Here is a 19,833-nt window from a genome sequence, read left to right as displayed (position 1 = left end):
GCTACCCTACTGACTACGCTCCTGTGCCGCCTGCCCTGATCTCCACACTTCACCTCAGCCGCCTGTGTGGTCGAGTCGTGCCAGGGGTAGTGACCTGAGTGCCGCCTGCCGAAGCAAGTCCATCCCGCTTTGCGGCAGGCTCTGGTGAAAACCAGCGGCACCTTAGACTCTGCTCCCTGGCATGGCCCGCGTCATCTGCCACACAAGTCCAGCGAATCCACTACCTCTTCAGCTCCAGACCACCGTGGTACTGCGGATCTACTATCTCCTACTGAGTTCCAGTCGACTGTGGTGGGTCTTACAACTGTAGTGCACTGTCCGAAGGATAAGTTATAGATCGCAGGGGTCTGACCACCGGGACCCCCCCCCCCCCCGCAATCTCCTCTACAGGGCTCCAGCAGTCCACAGGAAGGAGCGTTTCGTCCCCACATGACGCAGTGGCTGACACGCTTCCTTCCTGTATCTCTATGGGATATATGGGGGGTGTCGGCTGCCTCATCATGCTGGGGACGGGGATTCATGCAAACTGCCAGGGCCCTATACAGAAGATTGCGGGGGTCCCATCAGTCAGATCCCCCCCCCCCCCCATCTATAACTTATTCCCTATCCTTCGAATGGGGGATAAGTTATTTTCCATTACAGTATTTCTTTAAGTGCTCCATCCCAAAAATGCTTAAAACTCTTTTTGATATGAAATGTTAACTTGCAACCATTAAATGATGTACTTTTATCTCATGAGTGGGAGGTAACATCTTTTTCTAATAAGACCTTGTTGACGGATTGTATAGTAAAGTATCAATCTTTGCAGATGATGCTAAGCTCTGCAAAGTGGTTAACATAATAGAGGTCAATGCACTGCTACATTTGGATCTGGATAGGTTGGAGGCTTGGGCTGAGAAGTGGCAGATGAGGTTCATCACTGATAAATGTAAGATTATGCACATGAGAAGGAAAAATCCAGGCTGGGATTATGTATTAAATGGGAAAATACTGTGGACGACTGACGTGGAAAAGGACTTAGTTTTAGTCAACAGTAAATAGAAAAAAGAAGGCTTAGGGGTGACCTAATAACTACGTATAAATATATGAGAGGGCAGTACAGAGATCTCTCCCATGACCTATTTATACCCAGGACTGTATCTACAACAAGGGGGTATCCGCTACATCTGGAGGAAATAAGGTTTTTACTCCAGCACAGACAGGGATTATTTTCTGTAAGAGCAGTGAGTGCATAGGCATAGCACTGACCCATATTATCTGCAATCTACTTCTCTGGTCTGCTAGAAGGCACACCAGTTTAGAATATTGCAGCAGACGGTCAGGAGCAGGTAAGTGAAGCTCCGGCGGCAAGCTTGATTGATCAGACCCCGCGACTGCAGCGCTGGTGGTCTGATGAATCCCTCGTGAGCCCTATAGATTCTTCAGATGCCATGATTGGCATTGATCACGGCATCTGAAGGGGTAATGGCGGGTATCAGCGTGATCGCTGATGTCCATTATTATCGGAGAGCACCCCGGTGCTCATAGCAGCTGGAGCTCATTTGCTATACAGTAAGCACTGCTCCAGCTCCCGCATCATAGCCGTGCCATAAATAGACGGTGCTGCGCACAAAGTTACTCACTTCAGCGCCATACATTAATGTTTTGTGTCCTCAGGGGATAAAGGTTGCTGTATAGAAAAACAAGTTTTTTTTCCCAATGGTCAAGTTTTTTTCTAAACTTTTTTTTCCAGTTTTTAGATTTCATTAGGGAACTTTTGTCTCACTACCGAACTAGGCAGACACTGAATGAAGACCTACAGTAGGCAGCAGTGTTAGGCTCCCAATTGCCATAGCAAAGCATATACATCCTGTAAACATATTTCAAAGAAAACAAAGGGCTATTTTCAATCCTATCCATTGTATGCAGAGGTCAACTAGTACCCACACCATCACTGTACCATAATAATATATTGGCTTACCGGTACATTAACTGCATAGTTCCTGCAATATACTATTAATTCACAGGAAGGAGTAAATGGATAGTGAGAACTTGAGCAGGGATCCTTTTTTTCATAGGTCCTACAATCATGTCTGGAATTAACCTGAAGATCATTGAAAGGAGATGGTAAAAAGCCCTAAGTCCACCTGTCCCAGGTGGTCAGGTAATAATGTTAACCAGCTGTACAAGAATTAACATTTGCTATGCAGCCCACTTTGCTTTATGTACAATGCATTTGGAAAGTCTCCAGATTCTTTCACTGTTTTCCATTTTGTTATGTTGTAGCTTTGTGCAAACAGTCTGAAAGTAATTTTTTTTTTTTTTTTTTTTTTTATTTGCAGGTTCCATGTGTCTTTCATGTATCTTTTCCTAAGGAGAGACTTCTTTCTGATCACTCTGCCATAAAGCCCAGATGAGTGGAGTCAGGGCTGCCATCAGACATCAGAAATGTTGGGGTCCCTTAAACGGCTCAAAGCCTGGGCCCCCGACCTCCCAACCTCTTGTAGATGCCCCCCAGGGCACGACTGCCATCTACCCCATCATCCATAAAAAAAAAATTAAAAACAGGACAAGAAATACGAGAGCCAGTGAGTTCAATGAGGAAGGAAAGAGGAAATATCCCCATACACATTACCATCATACTGTTACTGACCAAATCCTGTATTTGACAGAGCTTAAAGGGGTACCGTACTTCTTATCCCCTATACACAGCATATATATCATATAGCATACAAAGAGGAGAAGCCAGCACATACTAGACTAAGTGAAGGGAGAAACACGAGGAAGCACATAGAACTGACTCATGTAAGCCTGCAACAGAGGTGCTCAGCCACCGTAAGACAAGGAATCCAAAAATGAAAAGAATGCAAAGGTAGGCGACACTCACCAGGAAGGAATGTATATATTTATAGCGGAGGGACATCATGCAGGTAACAGGCAGGGGAGCAGGGAATGGCCGGAACAAGTTGTTTTGTGTGTCTTAAGTCTTCCTCAAGCCGGAAGTGCGTAAGACGCACAAAACAACTTGTTCCGGCCATCCCCTGCTCCCCTGCCTGTTACCTGCATGGTGTCCCTCCGCTATGAAATAACACATTCCTGCCTGGTGAGTTTCGCCTAACTTTGCATTCTTTTCATTATAGGATATATATCATAGTGTCCAGCAATCGCAATGCCTGTTTTATACTGGCCTTTGTTTTGGCAGCATAAAACTGATTACAGGCTCCCTTTAAAGGGGTACTCCCTTGGAAAACTTTTTTTTTTTTTTTTTTTTTAAATCAACTAGTGCCAGAAAGTTAAACAGATTTGTAAATTACTTCTATTAAACAATCTTAATCCTTCCAGTACTTATTACCTGCTGAATACTACAGAGGAATTGGTTTTCTTTTTGGAACACAGTACTCTCTGCTGACAACATGACCACAGTGCTCTGTTGACATCTCTGTCCATTTTAGGAACTGTCCAGAGCAGCATATTTTGCTACGGGGATTTTCTCCTACTCTAGACAGTTCTTAAAATGGACAGAGATGTCAGCAGAGAGCTCTGTGTTCCAAAAGAAATACATTTCCTCTGTAGTATTCAGCAGCTAATAAGTTCTGGAAGGATTATGATTTTTTAATAGAAGTAATTTACAAATCTGTTTAACTTTCTGGCACCAGTTGATTTTAAAAATCCTCCTCCCCTCCACTTAAGAGCCCCCCCATCCAGTCCTCCCTCACACATATAGCAGGACTCTCAGCCCCCCTTCCTCACACAGTAATAAGATCAGGTTCTCCTCACCCAGTATAGCAGATCTTCCCCTGAGCAGCTGTTCCTGTGTGTCATCAGCAGGAGGAGCCAGAACCAGTAATGAGAAGGCAGACAGTAGAGGCAGCAGTGAGAACTCTGGTTGTACAGTATGTAATGCAGACTCTGTATCCTTCGGACCTCTGGACCTCCGGTCACTGTGTCACCCTGTCAGTCTCAGGACCTGTGTGTGCTGCTGTAGCTGCGGTGCACTGAGGTCCTGAGTTCTCAGGCTGATACTGACCTGAGTGGAGTGGTAGTTTCTCCCATTTGCACACAGGATCTTTGAAGCTCAGCCAGACCATTGGGAACTTAGTCACCTCTTTTAGCAAGGCCATTCTCCCCCGATTACTTAGTTTGGTGGGGTGGCCAGCTCAGAAAGAGCCCTGGTTGTTCCAAACTTCTTCTGTGTAAGAAATATGAAGACCACTGTGCTCTTGGGAGCTTTCAGTACAGCAGAATTTTTGTAGTACTTTTCTAGAGATCTGCACATCCACACAATCCTGTCTCTGAGCCTAACAGGCAGTTCTTTCTACCTCATGGCTTGGTTCTTGCTCTTGGTTTTATTAAATGTGAGACCCTATATAGACAGGGCTGTGTCTTTCCAGATCATGTCCTGTAAAATGAATTTACCACAAGGGACACCAACCAAGGTGTAGAAACATCTCAAAGATGATCATGAGAATTGTGAGGCCTCCAGAGCAAAATGTCCATGTGGAATTTTTGTTTTTCCTTTTTAGTAAATTAGCAAAAAATAAAAAATCTAAAATACTGTTTTCACATTCTTATTATGGGGTACTGAGTGCTGAATGATGGGGGAAAACTTGAATTTTTGTTTATTGTAGCACAAGCACAAAATAAGAAAAAGGGAAAGGGTCTGAAGACTATCTGAATGCACTGTATACTACTGTCAAGTAATATTATGTATTTATGTGATCTCATCTGCAGCAGCTCTATCTTTCTTGTATAAAGTGCCATTTGGAATATAAATGACCACAACTAAATCTTCGATAGACTATATCTTCAGTAGATTGTATAATTGAATTCACTATCCAGCGTGTCGGCTCTCCTCTCCACTATCACTATGATGTAGCTCAGATTACAGGAGGAAGGGGTATGCCTTGTTCTGCAGTGTCTTGATTTTGAGCTTAAAAATTATGTCTGAGCATTATCATCTCTCCTCCTGCCAGGTAGGGAGTATTTGACACCTGTTATAGCTGCTTTAAACAGGTTGTCCAGTGAAGAATTACTCATCCCCTATCCACAGTGCTCTCTCTGGTGACCGTGGAAAGTCCGACTGCTGGGATACTTGTCCCCCATCCACGTTTTAACCCCCCGGATCACAGGAATAACTTTAAAATCACAGCCAATTTGCAGATCCAGGGAGAAGCAGGATCCCGGCACCAATTCACTGTGGCTGCCCAGCCGAACTACGTATTGACAGCACTGGTGTTTGAGGTTCTGTATTTTACCACACCACTGGGAGTACCCATGTGATGGCATCATTCTTACTGTGCAATACCACTGGCTGGGCTGGAGTGCATGGCGGGGTGGTGGAGATGGCAAAAGGTTAGAAATGATGACTGTCGACAAGCAGGTGAGAGAAATGTGTTTAGCACAGAACTTCCCTGCAGGTAGCCCTGGTATTGTGACCCTAATCCTGTGATACTGGAAGTGCTGCTCTGCAACTGCTGCCTGCCAGATGTATTTGAAGGTGGATAGAGGGGTTGTAGGGGTGACGGAGTACAGAGAAATCTGTAAGAGTAGAAAAAGAGAAGTCTGGAGCAGGACAGGGGAGCCTGGAGGGGAAAACAGATTGGTCTGAGGGAGAGAACAGAGGGGCCTTGAAGTTAATAACATAGTTGTCTGGAGGGGGAAAGAGAGAGGGTCTGGAGGATGACAAAGGACCTGGATGGGGAAACAGTGCGGGTCTAGAGGATGACAGAGGGGTCTGGAGGGGGAAACAGAGGTGCTCTGTAAGAGGGGGCAGAGGAGTCTAGAGGAGGTCAGAGGGGTTATTAGGAAAGGACAGAGGAAACTGGAGGGGGACAGTACATGAATAGAATTCAGACAAACTAGGAAGAAACAGGGATGGGTATAGTGTGTGGCAGTATTGCACTCAGGGGTGCAGTGTGAGCTACTATGAGGAGGTTGTCTTAGTACAGAGGATGAGGATCTGCTGCAAAGGAAAAGTGTTAAGAAACAAGTCATCATACAAGTCATCATAATCTGGAGCAAACTAAGAAGAAACAATTACAGAGAAGATGTCACCTGTGAGTCAGTCATTGTGTATTCTGTCTTTGTCCCATCAGAGCTACTGTCACTTGTAAGGTCTGTAGCAACAGTGGGTGAAACAACAACTCCCTGCATACCCTTACCAACACTTAGATCTGGGAGCTGTACTTTCACATGGTAAAAGCAACAGGAAAAACACTCTAACTTAATTTAGAAGTTGGTATATTTGATAGACAATAAAATTTGAATCACACCCCTGACAATAACTCTTTTCTACACATTATAGAATGAGTTCATGCTGTCGATATTAAGATGAATATTTTTATGTCCTTACCTCTGTTGTGTTTCCAAGTTTTCCTTTTTACCCCTTGCTGGATCTCCTGAAGAAGGTGAACTAAGGTTTCTGGTGGGGGAGGTGACTTCAGCTGTACTTTCTTTTGAACCATCTTGATCGAAACTACCTCTTTCAGTTTTTCTCCACTTTGCTCTACGATTCTGAAACCAGACCTAGAAGACATGTCAATGTAATCATTAGAGATGAGCGAATTTTTAAAAAAAATTCTATTCAGCCGATTCGCCGAATTTTCCGAAAAAAAATCTGTTTGGTCCGAATTCATTTGCAGAGAATCACTATTATAAACGGCTATTTCTGGCCTACAGAGATCCTCAATAGGGGTGTAGAACACTTTGCCTTGCTGTAACACGCATAGGGTGTGTGATGGGTTAGTAAAATAATACTGTTATTCAATATGACATGCAGATCAGAGGCATCGCTATTAGAATCAGGACTGGTACTGCCTTCTTCATAAAGAAATGGAGGCTTGGGACTCTCCACCTCGGCTCGGCACAAACCATTAGTTCTCTGAAAGGTGCAGAGTCCACCACTTGAAAAGGGAGGGACTGCAGCACCAGCAATTTGGACAAGAGCACATTCAGCTTCTGTGCCGTTGGATGAGTGGGCACATACTGTTGTCTCTTGGTCATGGCTTCGCCGATGGATTGCTGGCGGAATGACTCAAAGTAGGGGGAGCAGGAACATCTGGAGCGACAGAAGATGGGTATGAATCACAGCTCCCTTAGGTTGAGGTGGTGGAGCCTTGGCTGGCTGAAACAGCCTGCTGCTGGGTGATGCAGCAGGCTGGACCACCACATTGGAGCAATGGTTTTCCCAGGCCGCTTTATGGTGACGCTGCATATATTGACGCAGGGCTGTGGTGCCAACATTGGGACCCAGGCCACGCTTCACGTTCTGTGACACATCTTGCATGTGACCATGTTAACCTCCTCTGGATGCTTGATTAAAAAAAATTGCCACACTGCAGAGTAGGAGATTTTCCCACCAACAGTACGCACTCATTGATTGCTACTGCCGCCGACTCAAAGAACCCCTGTTTCATTACCTCCCAGGAAGGTAGGCTTTCACAAAGCAACCCCAGGCACATTTGGCTCCAGACTTTCCACTTCTGCCACCATGCTGACTGCCAACCGTGCTACCATCTTGCTGGCTCAGCTGCTGCCTCACAGGCAACCTGCAACCCTCTTCTCCTTATGATGATGAAGCCCCTTCTGCACCAAGCTCCCAAGTGCGATCGGCTTCATCATCATCGAGTTGTGTCTGCACGTCACTGAAGTCCACCTCTGGAGCTTGAACACTCATAACACCACCTCCCACGCCACTCTCCTCATTACTACTTGCCTGCCTAGCGGAGGAAGCGGCGGGTGTCTCCTCCATTTCTTGGCTGGCTAGCATCTGCTGACTGTCCTCTAGATATTCCTCACTAAATAGTGGAGCTCAACCCACAACATAAGATACTTCTGTGGGGGAGAAAACAGAATAGGACAGATGCAATGGGAGGACAGGGACTGCTCCCTGGCTATGTCAACTGAGGGTTGTGTCTGAGGAACCCACCAACTGTTGACTGGGGTTGTCAGATGTTACTTGTGATGAAGTGGATGACTGTGTGAACCAATCGATGATGGCAGATGGGTTGCTGGTCGAGACACGACCACTAGCTGATACCGGGAGCTCCGGCCTCTCACTGCAACTCCGCCTTCCATTCACCCCTAGTCTGAAACAACCTCTGCCTGATGAATTTAGGCCTCTGCCACTCCTCTGTGCACGTCCTGGCACTTCTCTGTCTGACATACTTAGTGCTTATATGAGGGGGGTACAATAAGGCTCCACCACGCTTAAAAAAGTATTTGTGTACAACCAGCCGGTGTGTACTTTTGCATGGCCTTTCACAGTATCTAGGCCATTGAGACTTTAACAGGAACAAAATAGTACACCACTGAGATGTATGTGTGTGGTATGCACTTATGAGGGGAGTACAATGCGCTTCAGTACGCTTAAAGAAGTATGTGTGTGCAACACCAGCCGGTGTGTACTTTTGCCTGGTCTTTCACAGTATCTAGGCCCTTGAGACTTTAAGAGGAACAAAATAGTACACCACTGAGATGTAAGTACGTAGTATGTACTTATGAGAGGAGTACAATGCCCTCCACTATGCTTAAAAAAAGGATTTGTGAACAACACCAGCACTACTCACCAGTGCTGCAGTACACAGTCGCTGTGTACTACACCCAAAATTGCACTTTCTCTCTCAATCTCCCTCCCTTCCCTATCAGGAGCTGAATTGCTGCTGTTCTGTGCAACACACTGTGCAACACACTACACTATGTCCCTCTGTGCAACAGCACGCTGATGTGACTAGAAGGTGAATCGCTGCTGGAAAAAAGATTTTCTGACCAACACACAGTGCTGTCTGTGCCTATCTATATCTCTGCAATGAAAGGCTGTCATGACTGGCCGCAATATGACTGCCGATTATATAGGGCTGTGACATCACAGGGGTGACTGGCTGGTCATAGGCTGCATGTTGCATGTGATTCAGGATCGTCCCGCCCACCCTTGTTACCGCTTTCCCAGGATTCCTTGCCTCATGTCATCACATGTGGATCCGCCATTTTAGATGCCCTGGAGCCTGGACCGCACTAAATGGAGTTTAATGAAGCGATTCGCAGATCGAATCACGGCGATATTCGCATTCGTTGCGAATCAAATTTCTCCTGAAATTTCTAATGAATTCGGATTCATCAGATTCGATTCACACATCCCTAGTAATCATCATGGAGGTCATGAGAATTACAGAAATAATAAAAGGTACAATGAATGTGATATAATACTCATGCCAAAGCCTGTGAAAGTGACAAACCTAACCATTGACATATAGTAACATTACTACATCCATTTAGTCCCTTCTTGCTTTAGCTAATCCCCATTGCTCCCAGTTTATGCAAAATCAGGTATTATAACCTAAAACTGCCTGACTGCAATGCATGTGAATACCAACCAAGGCAGAACAGGGAATGTTATTGGAAAACATACAGACCAATGTTGTCAGGTATGATATTATTTCTGAATTACTGAAATGTCATGCTATTACAGAAAGAATTATATCTACAGAAATAATTATATCTACTACTTTGCAGTACCCATAACAGGTGTAATTGTTTACTTTATATTAAGTCAAGATTTTAATATTGAGTTTGGTATCAGGCCATTTGCTTCTATTATATTTAAACCTGTCAAAACCTGTCGATCAGGCAAAAAAAATGAGCATTCCTTTCAGTATTTTGCATTAGTATGATATATTTCCATACATTTTTCCATTTGTGTCACTTCAACTTCTAAATACTGATGCTAAATACTGACCAAAATACTGCTGTGGGAAACTGGCTTAACCCAGCTGGTTAATTTTTTCCAGAATAACGTCATTTCTTTGTATGGGCTGTATCAGGTATTGCAGTGCAATACAATATAATGTACAGATTGAATTTAGTGGACCTGTAATTTTCAATCTTTGTTAATCTAAGAGCCATGCTGTTTTACACATGTATTTGTTTTAGAAATAATTTAACAGCCCCCTACTGGGAATGCACTCAGTGACTACGGACCCATCTGCATACTAACAAAGCTGTCACAAATGACAATAATGCTGTTTCTATTAACATTTCATATCTGAGCATAGAACAACAACATACACCTGTGCAGCGCTGACATGTCCATGTTTTAAGCCGATCCTTTAATTAATGTTGTCATCGACGACATAATCATTTCTTATATGTACACTAGTAGAGAATATAGCCTTGATATAAAATGAATCAATTAAATATATGAAAATATTTGTATGTGCACATAAATGCCTATTCTTTTCATTAGGTATACTGCATTTTACTACATATACATGTACTTAGATTCACCATTTAGTTTTAAATCTTGATCTACATGATGACTGTACATTGTGCATCTCTTTTAGGTAAAAATTAGATCTATTAGGGAGTGAGGTGATACATAGAAGAAAAGTGTACAATATCGGCATTAAGCAAGGATGTCCATATGGACAGCAAATAGAGGTGCTGCTGTAATATCCATGAAGGTGACAGGAACATTGGATTGTCCCATTCCATAAATGTTATCTGGTTAGATAACTGGGGAAAAGGAGAGATTTTGAAACACTTAAGATAGCCATACACTTTCAATATGTTTATTTGGCTGCCAGCTATGTCTAACAACTTCCCCATACACAGGAACATTTGGCACATCTGCCTCTACGGAGAGGTAAGCCACAGCCAGACAACTCTAACACCAACTTATCCTTCCCAGAACAATAGGGCTGGGCAATTGAAATCTGACATGCCGACCACTTTTCTGCCCCAACAAGATCTTTTGTTGTAGAAGGGATGTTGTAAAGTGAATCACAAGCCAGATCAGGGCTTTATCTTGATATTTCCTATCAGGTGACCTCAAATGGAAACTTTCAATATCTGTTACAAACAAACCATTGCCACAACTTAACACATCCATCTTAAAATTCCTCCCTAGCCCCAAGAAGATTTGGCTGGACCTGCATCACATCTCTTGGTGATCTCCCCTTCACGTACCTTCCCCCACACACTCACTCGCTGGTCAGCTAGAACACAGAATGGTAACATATGGAATCTTTATTTAAAGGATCAGTACAGATACTTTCTCTTCTCTAAGAAGCACACTCTGTAGAGAGTATCCTCATGGGAAAACCAAGCTGTTGTTTTCAGCATTATTATTTATTGTATTAAAGAGGACCTGTTTACAGCATGATGATCACACCCCCTTTACTGAGTTATAGGACTTTGTAGTCCCCTCTGACTTATTCATCTGTCAGATGGGCGGGACTTTATTTTCATATGGACAGAGTTCTGTGCAGTGACTGTAAGGGGATGTGTATATTTGATGAAGGGAGCATAGGCTTAGGGGAAAAAGATCTTTGATTTCTGTGAAAGACCATGCCTCCTTCATTTAATATGTACCCCCCATACAGTCACTGCACAGAAATCAGTGACAGGGGACTACAAAGCCCTATAACTTGGCAAAGGGGAGGGCCAATCATCATGCTGTGAACAGGTATGTAACAACCCCCCCTAAGCCATCTACTGGTTACTAAAACCAATTTTTTTAAGTGGCCAAAGGTCCTCCAATATTACAAATGTGCTATCACAGGTAATTCTGCCTTATGTGTGAATAGGCTTGGGAGTCTAAAATTTCTAATATCTAATATTCTTTTTTTTACAGTATACATATGTTTAGCATACAATCAGGGTGCGTATAAGTGTTGAGCCTTACCCAGGGTATACTGGCAATTTGTCTATATTCAATGCTGCACAAATCAACTATCTATGATTTTAACTTATTTTTATTTTAAAGTGAACATGATAGTACCTCCAAAAAGTTCTATGTGATAGGGCACAGGACCATAATCAAGATTCTTAGGCCTTCACACAATACCCATCCACCCTGTTACCCCAATCTGTCTCTTTCTCACAATCATCGGTTCCCCATTCTTAAAAAAAAATAACTAAAGGGACAACAATTTGGTAATGTTCCAGAGGAAACTAATGCTGTAAATCAGTGGTTACGTATAACGACAGGCTGTCAGAAGAATTTTATTAGCAGGGACATAAAGGAAAATATTGCCAGGGGGAGTTTTTGTTCTAACTATGGCCTGTCACGGTGAGCGCTCCGGTCCGGCGCTCCGACCGTGAGTGCTCCCCACTTCTCGCCTGCCTCCGCTATGGCCCCGTCTCCTGCTACTGCAGGTGGGGCTGGGATTTGTACTGCGGGACACGCCCGCATGCGAATCCCAGCCTTCTCGCTCCCCTGCTGCCTCCGCTCTGTCCCAGCTCCGGCGCATGCGCCCCCATCCCTTAGGGTGCGCACGTGCCGGTGCTCTAAAATTTAAAGGGCCAGTACGCCCATAGCCCCTTAAGGACTCAGGGTTTTTCCATTTTTGCATTTTCATTTTTCCTTATCACCTTCAAAAAATCATAAGGCTTTAAATTTTGCACCTAAAATTCCATATTATGGCTTATTTTTTGCGCCACCAATTCTACTTTGAAAGACATTAGTCATTTTACCAAAAAAATTCACGGCGAAACGGAAAAGAAATTAATTGTGTGACAAAATTGAAGAAAAAAATGCCCTTTTGTAACTTTTGGGCCTTCCGTTTCTACGCAGTGCATTTTTTGGTAAAAATGAAACATTATCTTTATTCTGTAGGTCCATACGGTTAAAATGATGTCCTACTTATATAGGTTTGATTTTGTATTACTTCTGAAAAAAATCATAACTACGTGCAGGGAAATTTAGACATTTAAAATTGTCATCTTCTGACCCCTATAACTTTTTTATTTTTCTGCCAAGGGGCTGGTATGAGGGCTCATTTTTGCACCGTGATCTGAAGTTTTTATCAGTACCATTTTTGTATTGATCGGACTTTTTGATCGCTTTTTATTCATTTTTTTCATTAAATAAAAAGTGACCAAAAATATGCTATTTTGGACTTATATACTGATATATTTTGATAGTTCGTACATTTCCGCATGCGGCGATACCACATATGTTTATTTTTATTTACACCATTTTTTTTTATGAGAAAAGGGGGTGATTCTTACTTTTATTAGGGAAGGGGTTAAATAATCTTTATTAACTTTTTTTTTACACTTTTTTTTTTTTGCAGTGTTATAGCTCCGCCTAGTGGCTATTACACTGCACATACCGATTTCATACACAGATCATTGCCGTGCATTGACACAGCAAAGATCAGTGTTATCGGCAGTCGATTGCTCAAGCCTAGATTTCTGGCTTGGAGCAATCAATTGCCGATAGGATGTGACAGAGGCAGGTAAGAGACCCTCCTGCTGCATCCTAGCTGATCGGCACATCGCGATTTCACTGCTATTGTCCCGATCAGCCTGACTGAGCTGCCGGGAAGCTTTCACTTTCATTTTAGATACGGCAATCAACTTTGAACGCTGCGTCTAAAGGATTAATAGAACACGGCACAACGATTGGTGCCGCACGCTATTAGCCCAGGGTCCCGGCTTTCATTCGCCCCCGGGACAGACCCGGTATGACGCAGGGTCACAGCTTGACCCTGCGTTATATACCGGGACCGGGAACAGGGCGTGCAGGTATGCCCTGCGTCCTTAAGAGGATAATTATGTCTTACACCTGTCCCCACTCTATAAGTTCCTGCACCTCCCCCTCTTCCCTGCCAGTTCTTCAGTGCCCCATAGCCTGAGATTAAGTGTTCCCAAGTCTGTTGTTTGCCCATGTATTAGACCCTTCCGTTACATTTTTTGACTACGCCACCTTGCCGCCTGACTTGACCTTCTGCTAAGTCCGAGTATGCCTCTGCCTCATCCTTCTGTAACTCGCCCAGCTAGCTGTGTTGTTGAGTCATATCGGAGTATCAACCTGGGTGCAGCCTGCCTCAGCAAGCCCATCCTGCCTTGCGGCGGGCTCTGGTGAAAACCAGTGGCACCTTAGACGCCGCTCCCCCATACAGCCAAAGTCATCGTCCTCACAGGTCAGTGGATCCACATCCTGCATCGTTACAGTGCCATTGTGTGGGATGTAAAAAAATATATACATCTGCTTACCTTCAGTGCTCCTGTGGAGCCTCCATTGTCCCTCTCTAGCCCCCTGATGTGATAATGTTCCGGAGCTGCAGCGTGATGTGTTGTCCACGGAAGCACCCAGACCCAATGTTGCAGCTCAGCAAATCACTGAGATGGAACATCAACATTGGGCCTGGGTACTTCTGTGGACAACACGTTACGCTGCAGCTCCGGAACATTACCGCATCAGGGGGCCAGAGAGGGACAATGGAGGCACCACATGAGCACTGAAGGTAAGTAGATGTGTATTTTTTTTATATACCATGCAATGACCATAATTAGAACAAAAAACTCCCATCAGAGCTGCAGGACAGATGTCACAAATACAGTGACTTCCTGGGGTAATATGTAAACTAGTATGTAAGTTACGGCTTCCTTGCTCCATTTTTTCTGGGTAAGGCTGAATACTTCAGCACCACCGTATATCTTTAAACGCAATGATGTAAATGAATATAGAGCAAGGTTATTCTTTATTCTACATACATGTAGATCATAATTAGATACTATAGATAATAGCTGTAGTCAGAATGGGAAGCAGCATATGGTGCATAATACTGAAGCTAATGCATATAATGGAATAAATATATTTGTATAATGTAGTCATATGTCATATTTTGCACAATGTTTTAAGTTTATTGTACTACACATCAATCCTTATAAAAAATGGAAAAGTTTTAAGTAAGGATATAGTCTAGACACCGGATGAATCAAGGTACTGAAATATCTATTTGTATACCTAATCTGCACATAAAAAGGACAAATTATGAATGTGTGAACTATAACCAATGGTAGTGTCATCATTGAGGCTATGTTTCCACTTTTTTTGTTTTTTTAACCTGTGTTTGAATCTCATTTTGGTCAGTATTTCTAACAAAACCAAAAGTGGACCTGACACAGAGAAAAACTACAGTAGACACATTTGCACTTTTTTCTTTTCTGGTATTGGGAAAAATACTGACCAGAATGAGCCCCGAAAAAATAACAATTTTGGGGGCATATTATTAGGTGATATAAAGTGTTTCATTTTTGTAGATCCTCAAATCGTTGCCAGGATTTACTGACCAGTGTGTTTTATGTCAAAAAGGGAAGGTTGGATATCAGAATGGACAGGTTGGTATCTAGCAGCCATCATTGGCAGTTCTTCTACATATTCCATATCAAATTCTAAATGTTTTAACTTTAAACTACTTACATCTTTCTAAACCAGATACAAATAAGAATAAAACATCTCTGAAACAAAAATAAGAGATGGACACGATAATAAATAACTGAGCAATGGATGAAGAAAAAAACCCTGCAGAATAGCAGAACGTTACTATTATAACCATTGTTTATGGACACTGTGTATTCCTCAAGTACTGTTGTCTTGCAGAATCGGGATCCTGGGATTGATGCCAACTAAGTATAACATCTGCATGGAGTCTCTCCGTGTTTTTTGTTATGTGTTAGTGTTTTTGCATGGTTAATTGAGTACTCTAGTTTTTTTCCATACTCCATATTTCAGAAAGGGAGTGGTTTATGTGAGTGATGGCAGTCTCTGTAGAGTGCCAGGCTCTATGAGAACAGGACATAAATACAATATGGGGTTCTACTAATGTAATACATGCACACTTAAAGACATTAACTCAGTGTGTTTGCTGAAACGAGTCTGTCAAAAAATGTTTATCAAGTCACAAAACCTAAAGCTATTTCTGGTTTTAATATTCAACAGTGTAATGTACCCACTGAACATGCTGATTAAAAAGCAAGTAATATCTTTCTGCAAGGAGAGCAACATCTACAGCCTGCTGAGGAGCCTTTTACGTAGAACAGTATGAAGTCATGTCTCACTGTGCCTCTCCGTCTTTGACTAGCAAAGCTATCTGTATCTACTAATATTTGATTTACTGCTTCCTAAAGCTTTAAGAGAGGCTGGTATTTTGGTCAGTAGTTTTAGACAAACCAGGAGAGGGCCCAAGACACAGAAAAAGCTGCAGATCTTTCCATTAAGATTTTCTTTCTCTGTGTTGGTTCCACTCCTGGCTTTTCATAATAAAATGTATTTAGCACACACAGATTCTGCAGCGCTGTAAACTCAAATTGGTCCCTGTCCCCATTGGGGCTCACAATCTAATCCTATCAGTATGTATTAAAGTGTGGGAGTAAACCGAAGAGAACATACAAACTCTTTGCAGATATTGTCCTTGGTGAGATTTGAACCCAGGTCCCCAGCACTGCAAAGCAACAGAGCTAACCACTGAGCCACTGTGCTGTTTATAAAAGAAAAAAACTCAGTCTAAAACAATAATATGACCATGGAGATCGTGGAATGTAAACGTTTCCAAATGAAATAAAATTGCTGAGACAGAAAATGCTGAAGTCCGAGTGTATAATGACTATATGCTAAACCTAAAACAACAAGCCTGTTTATTGTTTACTATAATATTACTATAAACTACAGTGTTTACGATACTAGCAACATGTGTTCAGCCCAGAAGTGAAACAGTTAATGTTTTGCTGCCGGTTCAATGTATGGGTGTTTATTAGTTATCGGTAATTAATGATTCTCTTTATTATATTTAAGTAGCCTTTAATCCCACGCATCGGCAATCGCTGAGTAATGAGAATCTTTAGTCTAAATTTAGGTCACTTGTGCAGAAGCTTTGTCTGTTAATTGAGAGAAGGTCAGAGCTGGAAGGCTCTTTAATTGAGTTATTTTTCATTATCATATTTTAATGACTTTGCACTAGCGAGCTGGGGAGAAACTCGTTCATTTCCCCATTTAAGGTTTTGTTTGACAACATGAAGCTGTTATCTCTTTCCCATTAATCATCATTGAATGGGTGATAGGGTACTCTATATGGAACCCCTCCCGTTGGTTCGCACACACCCAGCACATGTCTGACTGACACCCACCTTCTAAAACCTGAAACAATATTATGACCAAGGGGTAAATGGGGACATCTCAATTCATGGACATCTTTACAATTTCTATAGATCTGAATAAATAATAAGTGAGTATGCTAGTTCTTAATAATCACTCCTGAAGCACTGTACATGGCAAATAACTGGTGGTAGACTCACAAAAACATGATATATTTACAAACAGGTAATGCAGACGTAATACATTTACAAAAACAGAAATTATAAACTTTGAGATCTTGAACTCAAATCTGAGGAACGGGGGTTGTAGGGCCTGACCTTCCATCTTGAGAATCTTGCAGTGTAGCTATTCATAGGTCAGAATAGAACACAATCATTACTATTACTTAAGGACCTTACTATGGCATAAAAGATCTGGGAGAGCAGATGTTTCCATTTTAATGTCTGTTCTAATGAATTTTAGAACATTATTGGGTTATCGAATAAAGATCCCATATTGAATGGTCACCTCCTAATTGTGAACATTTTCAATTTACTATCCTACACAAGGGGCTAAAAAAAAGTACTGATACAGCAAAACTGGCCCGAATACAGACACAGTGATGGTGTACATTTTAGAGAGAGTGGAAACGTCTCAGCGATACCACCCCCAAGCCACTAATTGTCCAATTCATCTCACTTACAGTTGTGAACATTGATGATAGGGGCTGTGAGACTAAGGGAAACTTAGCTTTAATTATTTGTCTGACCTGGGAACTGTGACTGGAGACACAACAAGTAAACTTCAATATATGTGCAATCATCTTAAATTACACACAGTGAGAACAGAAATGTCACATTTAATATAGTGTCATCCGTCTATGTTACAAAAATATAGATTAAGTATGAACAAGATATTCTTTCCCTGAATACAAAAACGTTGATCATAGTGAATAAAAAAGCTAATATGCACATAGCTATAAAGGCAATAGTAGCAAGCTGTATGTAAATAAATGCAAGGGTTACAAACAGTTATTAAAAGTGTGAACAATCTATATAACTACACACACACACACACACAAATATATATATATATATATATATATATATATATATATATATATATTATAATATTAATGGTTAATGGTCTTGTATTCAGAGAGCAAGTATGATGGTAAACCTGAGTCAGGAGCTGGGAGCCGCTATTCTCTCAGTTTTTTTTTTTCTCCTTTTTTTTTCCCAGTGCAAGGAAATGGATGTTCTCTGATGCAATCCAGTACCTTAGAGACGCGGACAAATTAGTGTAGAACATTATCACTAGTTAATTATGAATGACCGATTAATCAAGCTAATCTAATATTCCACATTATGTTGATGTTATTAAAGTGCACGGTGAAAGTGACAGATAGCCTTCATTTGCTCTCAGTGGCCAAATGTGCTCTATGAACTGATGTCAGGAGACAAGGGTTGGGGAGGGAGGAATACTGCAAAATTTGTGCCATTCCAAGACACCATCTAAAACCAAATGTCCAATTCCTTTAAATTTAGTAATACTTGAATGTATATATAATGTATATAAATTTACCACGTTGCTTTTGCCACAATTTCTACAGATACATATTTTTGTCTACATAATGCACTGATGAAATGGTCATGGCGTTTTTGTTTTCTTCAAATGTTAGGGGCAATTGGTTTACCAGACGAGTTGGAGATAGAAGGTGAAATGGAATGATTTCGCACCAAAAACTTGTGCTATTGGTTCCACTTCTTTTTATAAGTTCTTCTGGTATGAAATCATACAAAAAGCTTGTTTTTTTAATATGTATAATGTTGCTGTATTAATGGGATAAAATAGATGTCATCTGCAGCAGCTGCATGTACATATGGGGGTATCGTACTGCACTGAATACATGAAAAGGAAGTTGACCATGCATGCAACAAATATATTAGGCTACCGCAGTCGTATGTCATATAACACAGTTATGTTATCTGTTTACTACTCGGCTTCTACCACAAAACAATCCTAATTAAAAGATCTTAATTGAAAAGATTCTTTAGAAATTTGTTGAAGTGTGAAATTACCCAGAGCTTGATAACACACTTATCTCTGGATGTGTGTGCGAATTTAACATGATTTAACTAAGCTTGCCCAGGCACATTTACTCAATCAATCACTCAATAAAAAAATGTGAGTGATAACTAAAAATTTTATATTGCTTGAGGATAACAAAGAAAAGCTTTTAAACATAATTCATGTGCTATCATAAATATTTATTTGCATTATTTTTTAATATTTTTGAAAACAGTGTTAAAAATAATTTGACATTACTTAATTGGTCTCCCCGACTATCTCTACGTTCCTCCACTTACTCTTATTTAGCAGTGTCCCTCTACGCTTTTTGCGCTTTAGACGTTCACAGATTGGTTGTTGACTAGTTGACCGACCTTTATGTAATCTACAATATTTATAAAACATGACTGGACCATTGTATCAATAAAGCACTCTCTGCCTTTTGCCTAAACCCCATTCCCCAAAGATTGTAAACTCTCGCCAGCAAGGCCTTCACTCCTCTTGTTTAAATATTTAGTGACGAATTTTGCAGTGTTTGATTTTCTTGTACATATGTACCCTCAGAATGATAAAGTGCCATTATATGATGGAGCTATACAAATAATATTGTTGTTATTATTATTATTTGAAATTTCTGCCATTAAACACCTCTAGGCCTAGGAGATTTAGCATCTACAATAAAGCCTTCTAATTTAAAAAAAAAAGGCAACTTCAAGCTTCAATGGCCTGATGCAAAATCTGTAATGGTGCTTCCCATCTATGACAGTGATGGTGTGTTCTAATGGGACAGAGGACCAAATGGGTAGTCTCGGGAGCAAGGGTCTACCTTTTGCTTTCATTACCCTATGTAACATATGCAAATCACTCTTATTAATAGATTATTCTTCTATACTCTTCTATTAAACAATATCTGCATTTTCAAAACA

General features: G+C 41.5%; 1 protein-coding gene across 2 annotated transcripts in view; it reads right to left on the bottom strand.

Annotated features, from left to right (window-relative positions):
- Positions 1-19,833, bottom strand: part of DRGX (dorsal root ganglia homeobox) — a 37,833-nt gene that overhangs the window by 9,662 nt on the left and 8,338 nt on the right. For both annotated transcript variants that reach the window (XM_056529957.1, XM_056529958.1), the window contains exon 5: positions 6,332-6,504. In XM_056529957.1, the coding sequence (XP_056385932.1) occupies positions 6,332-6,504 (173 nt within the window). The remainder of the gene's footprint in view (positions 1-6,331; positions 6,505-19,833) is intronic.

The sequence above is a fragment of the Hyla sarda genome, chromosome 7, assembly GCF_029499605.1.
Source record: "Hyla sarda isolate aHylSar1 chromosome 7, aHylSar1.hap1, whole genome shotgun sequence".
Lineage (NCBI taxonomy): Eukaryota > Metazoa > Chordata > Amphibia > Anura > Hylidae > Hyla > Hyla sarda.
This window is presented reverse-complemented; position numbering and strand designations above follow the sequence as displayed.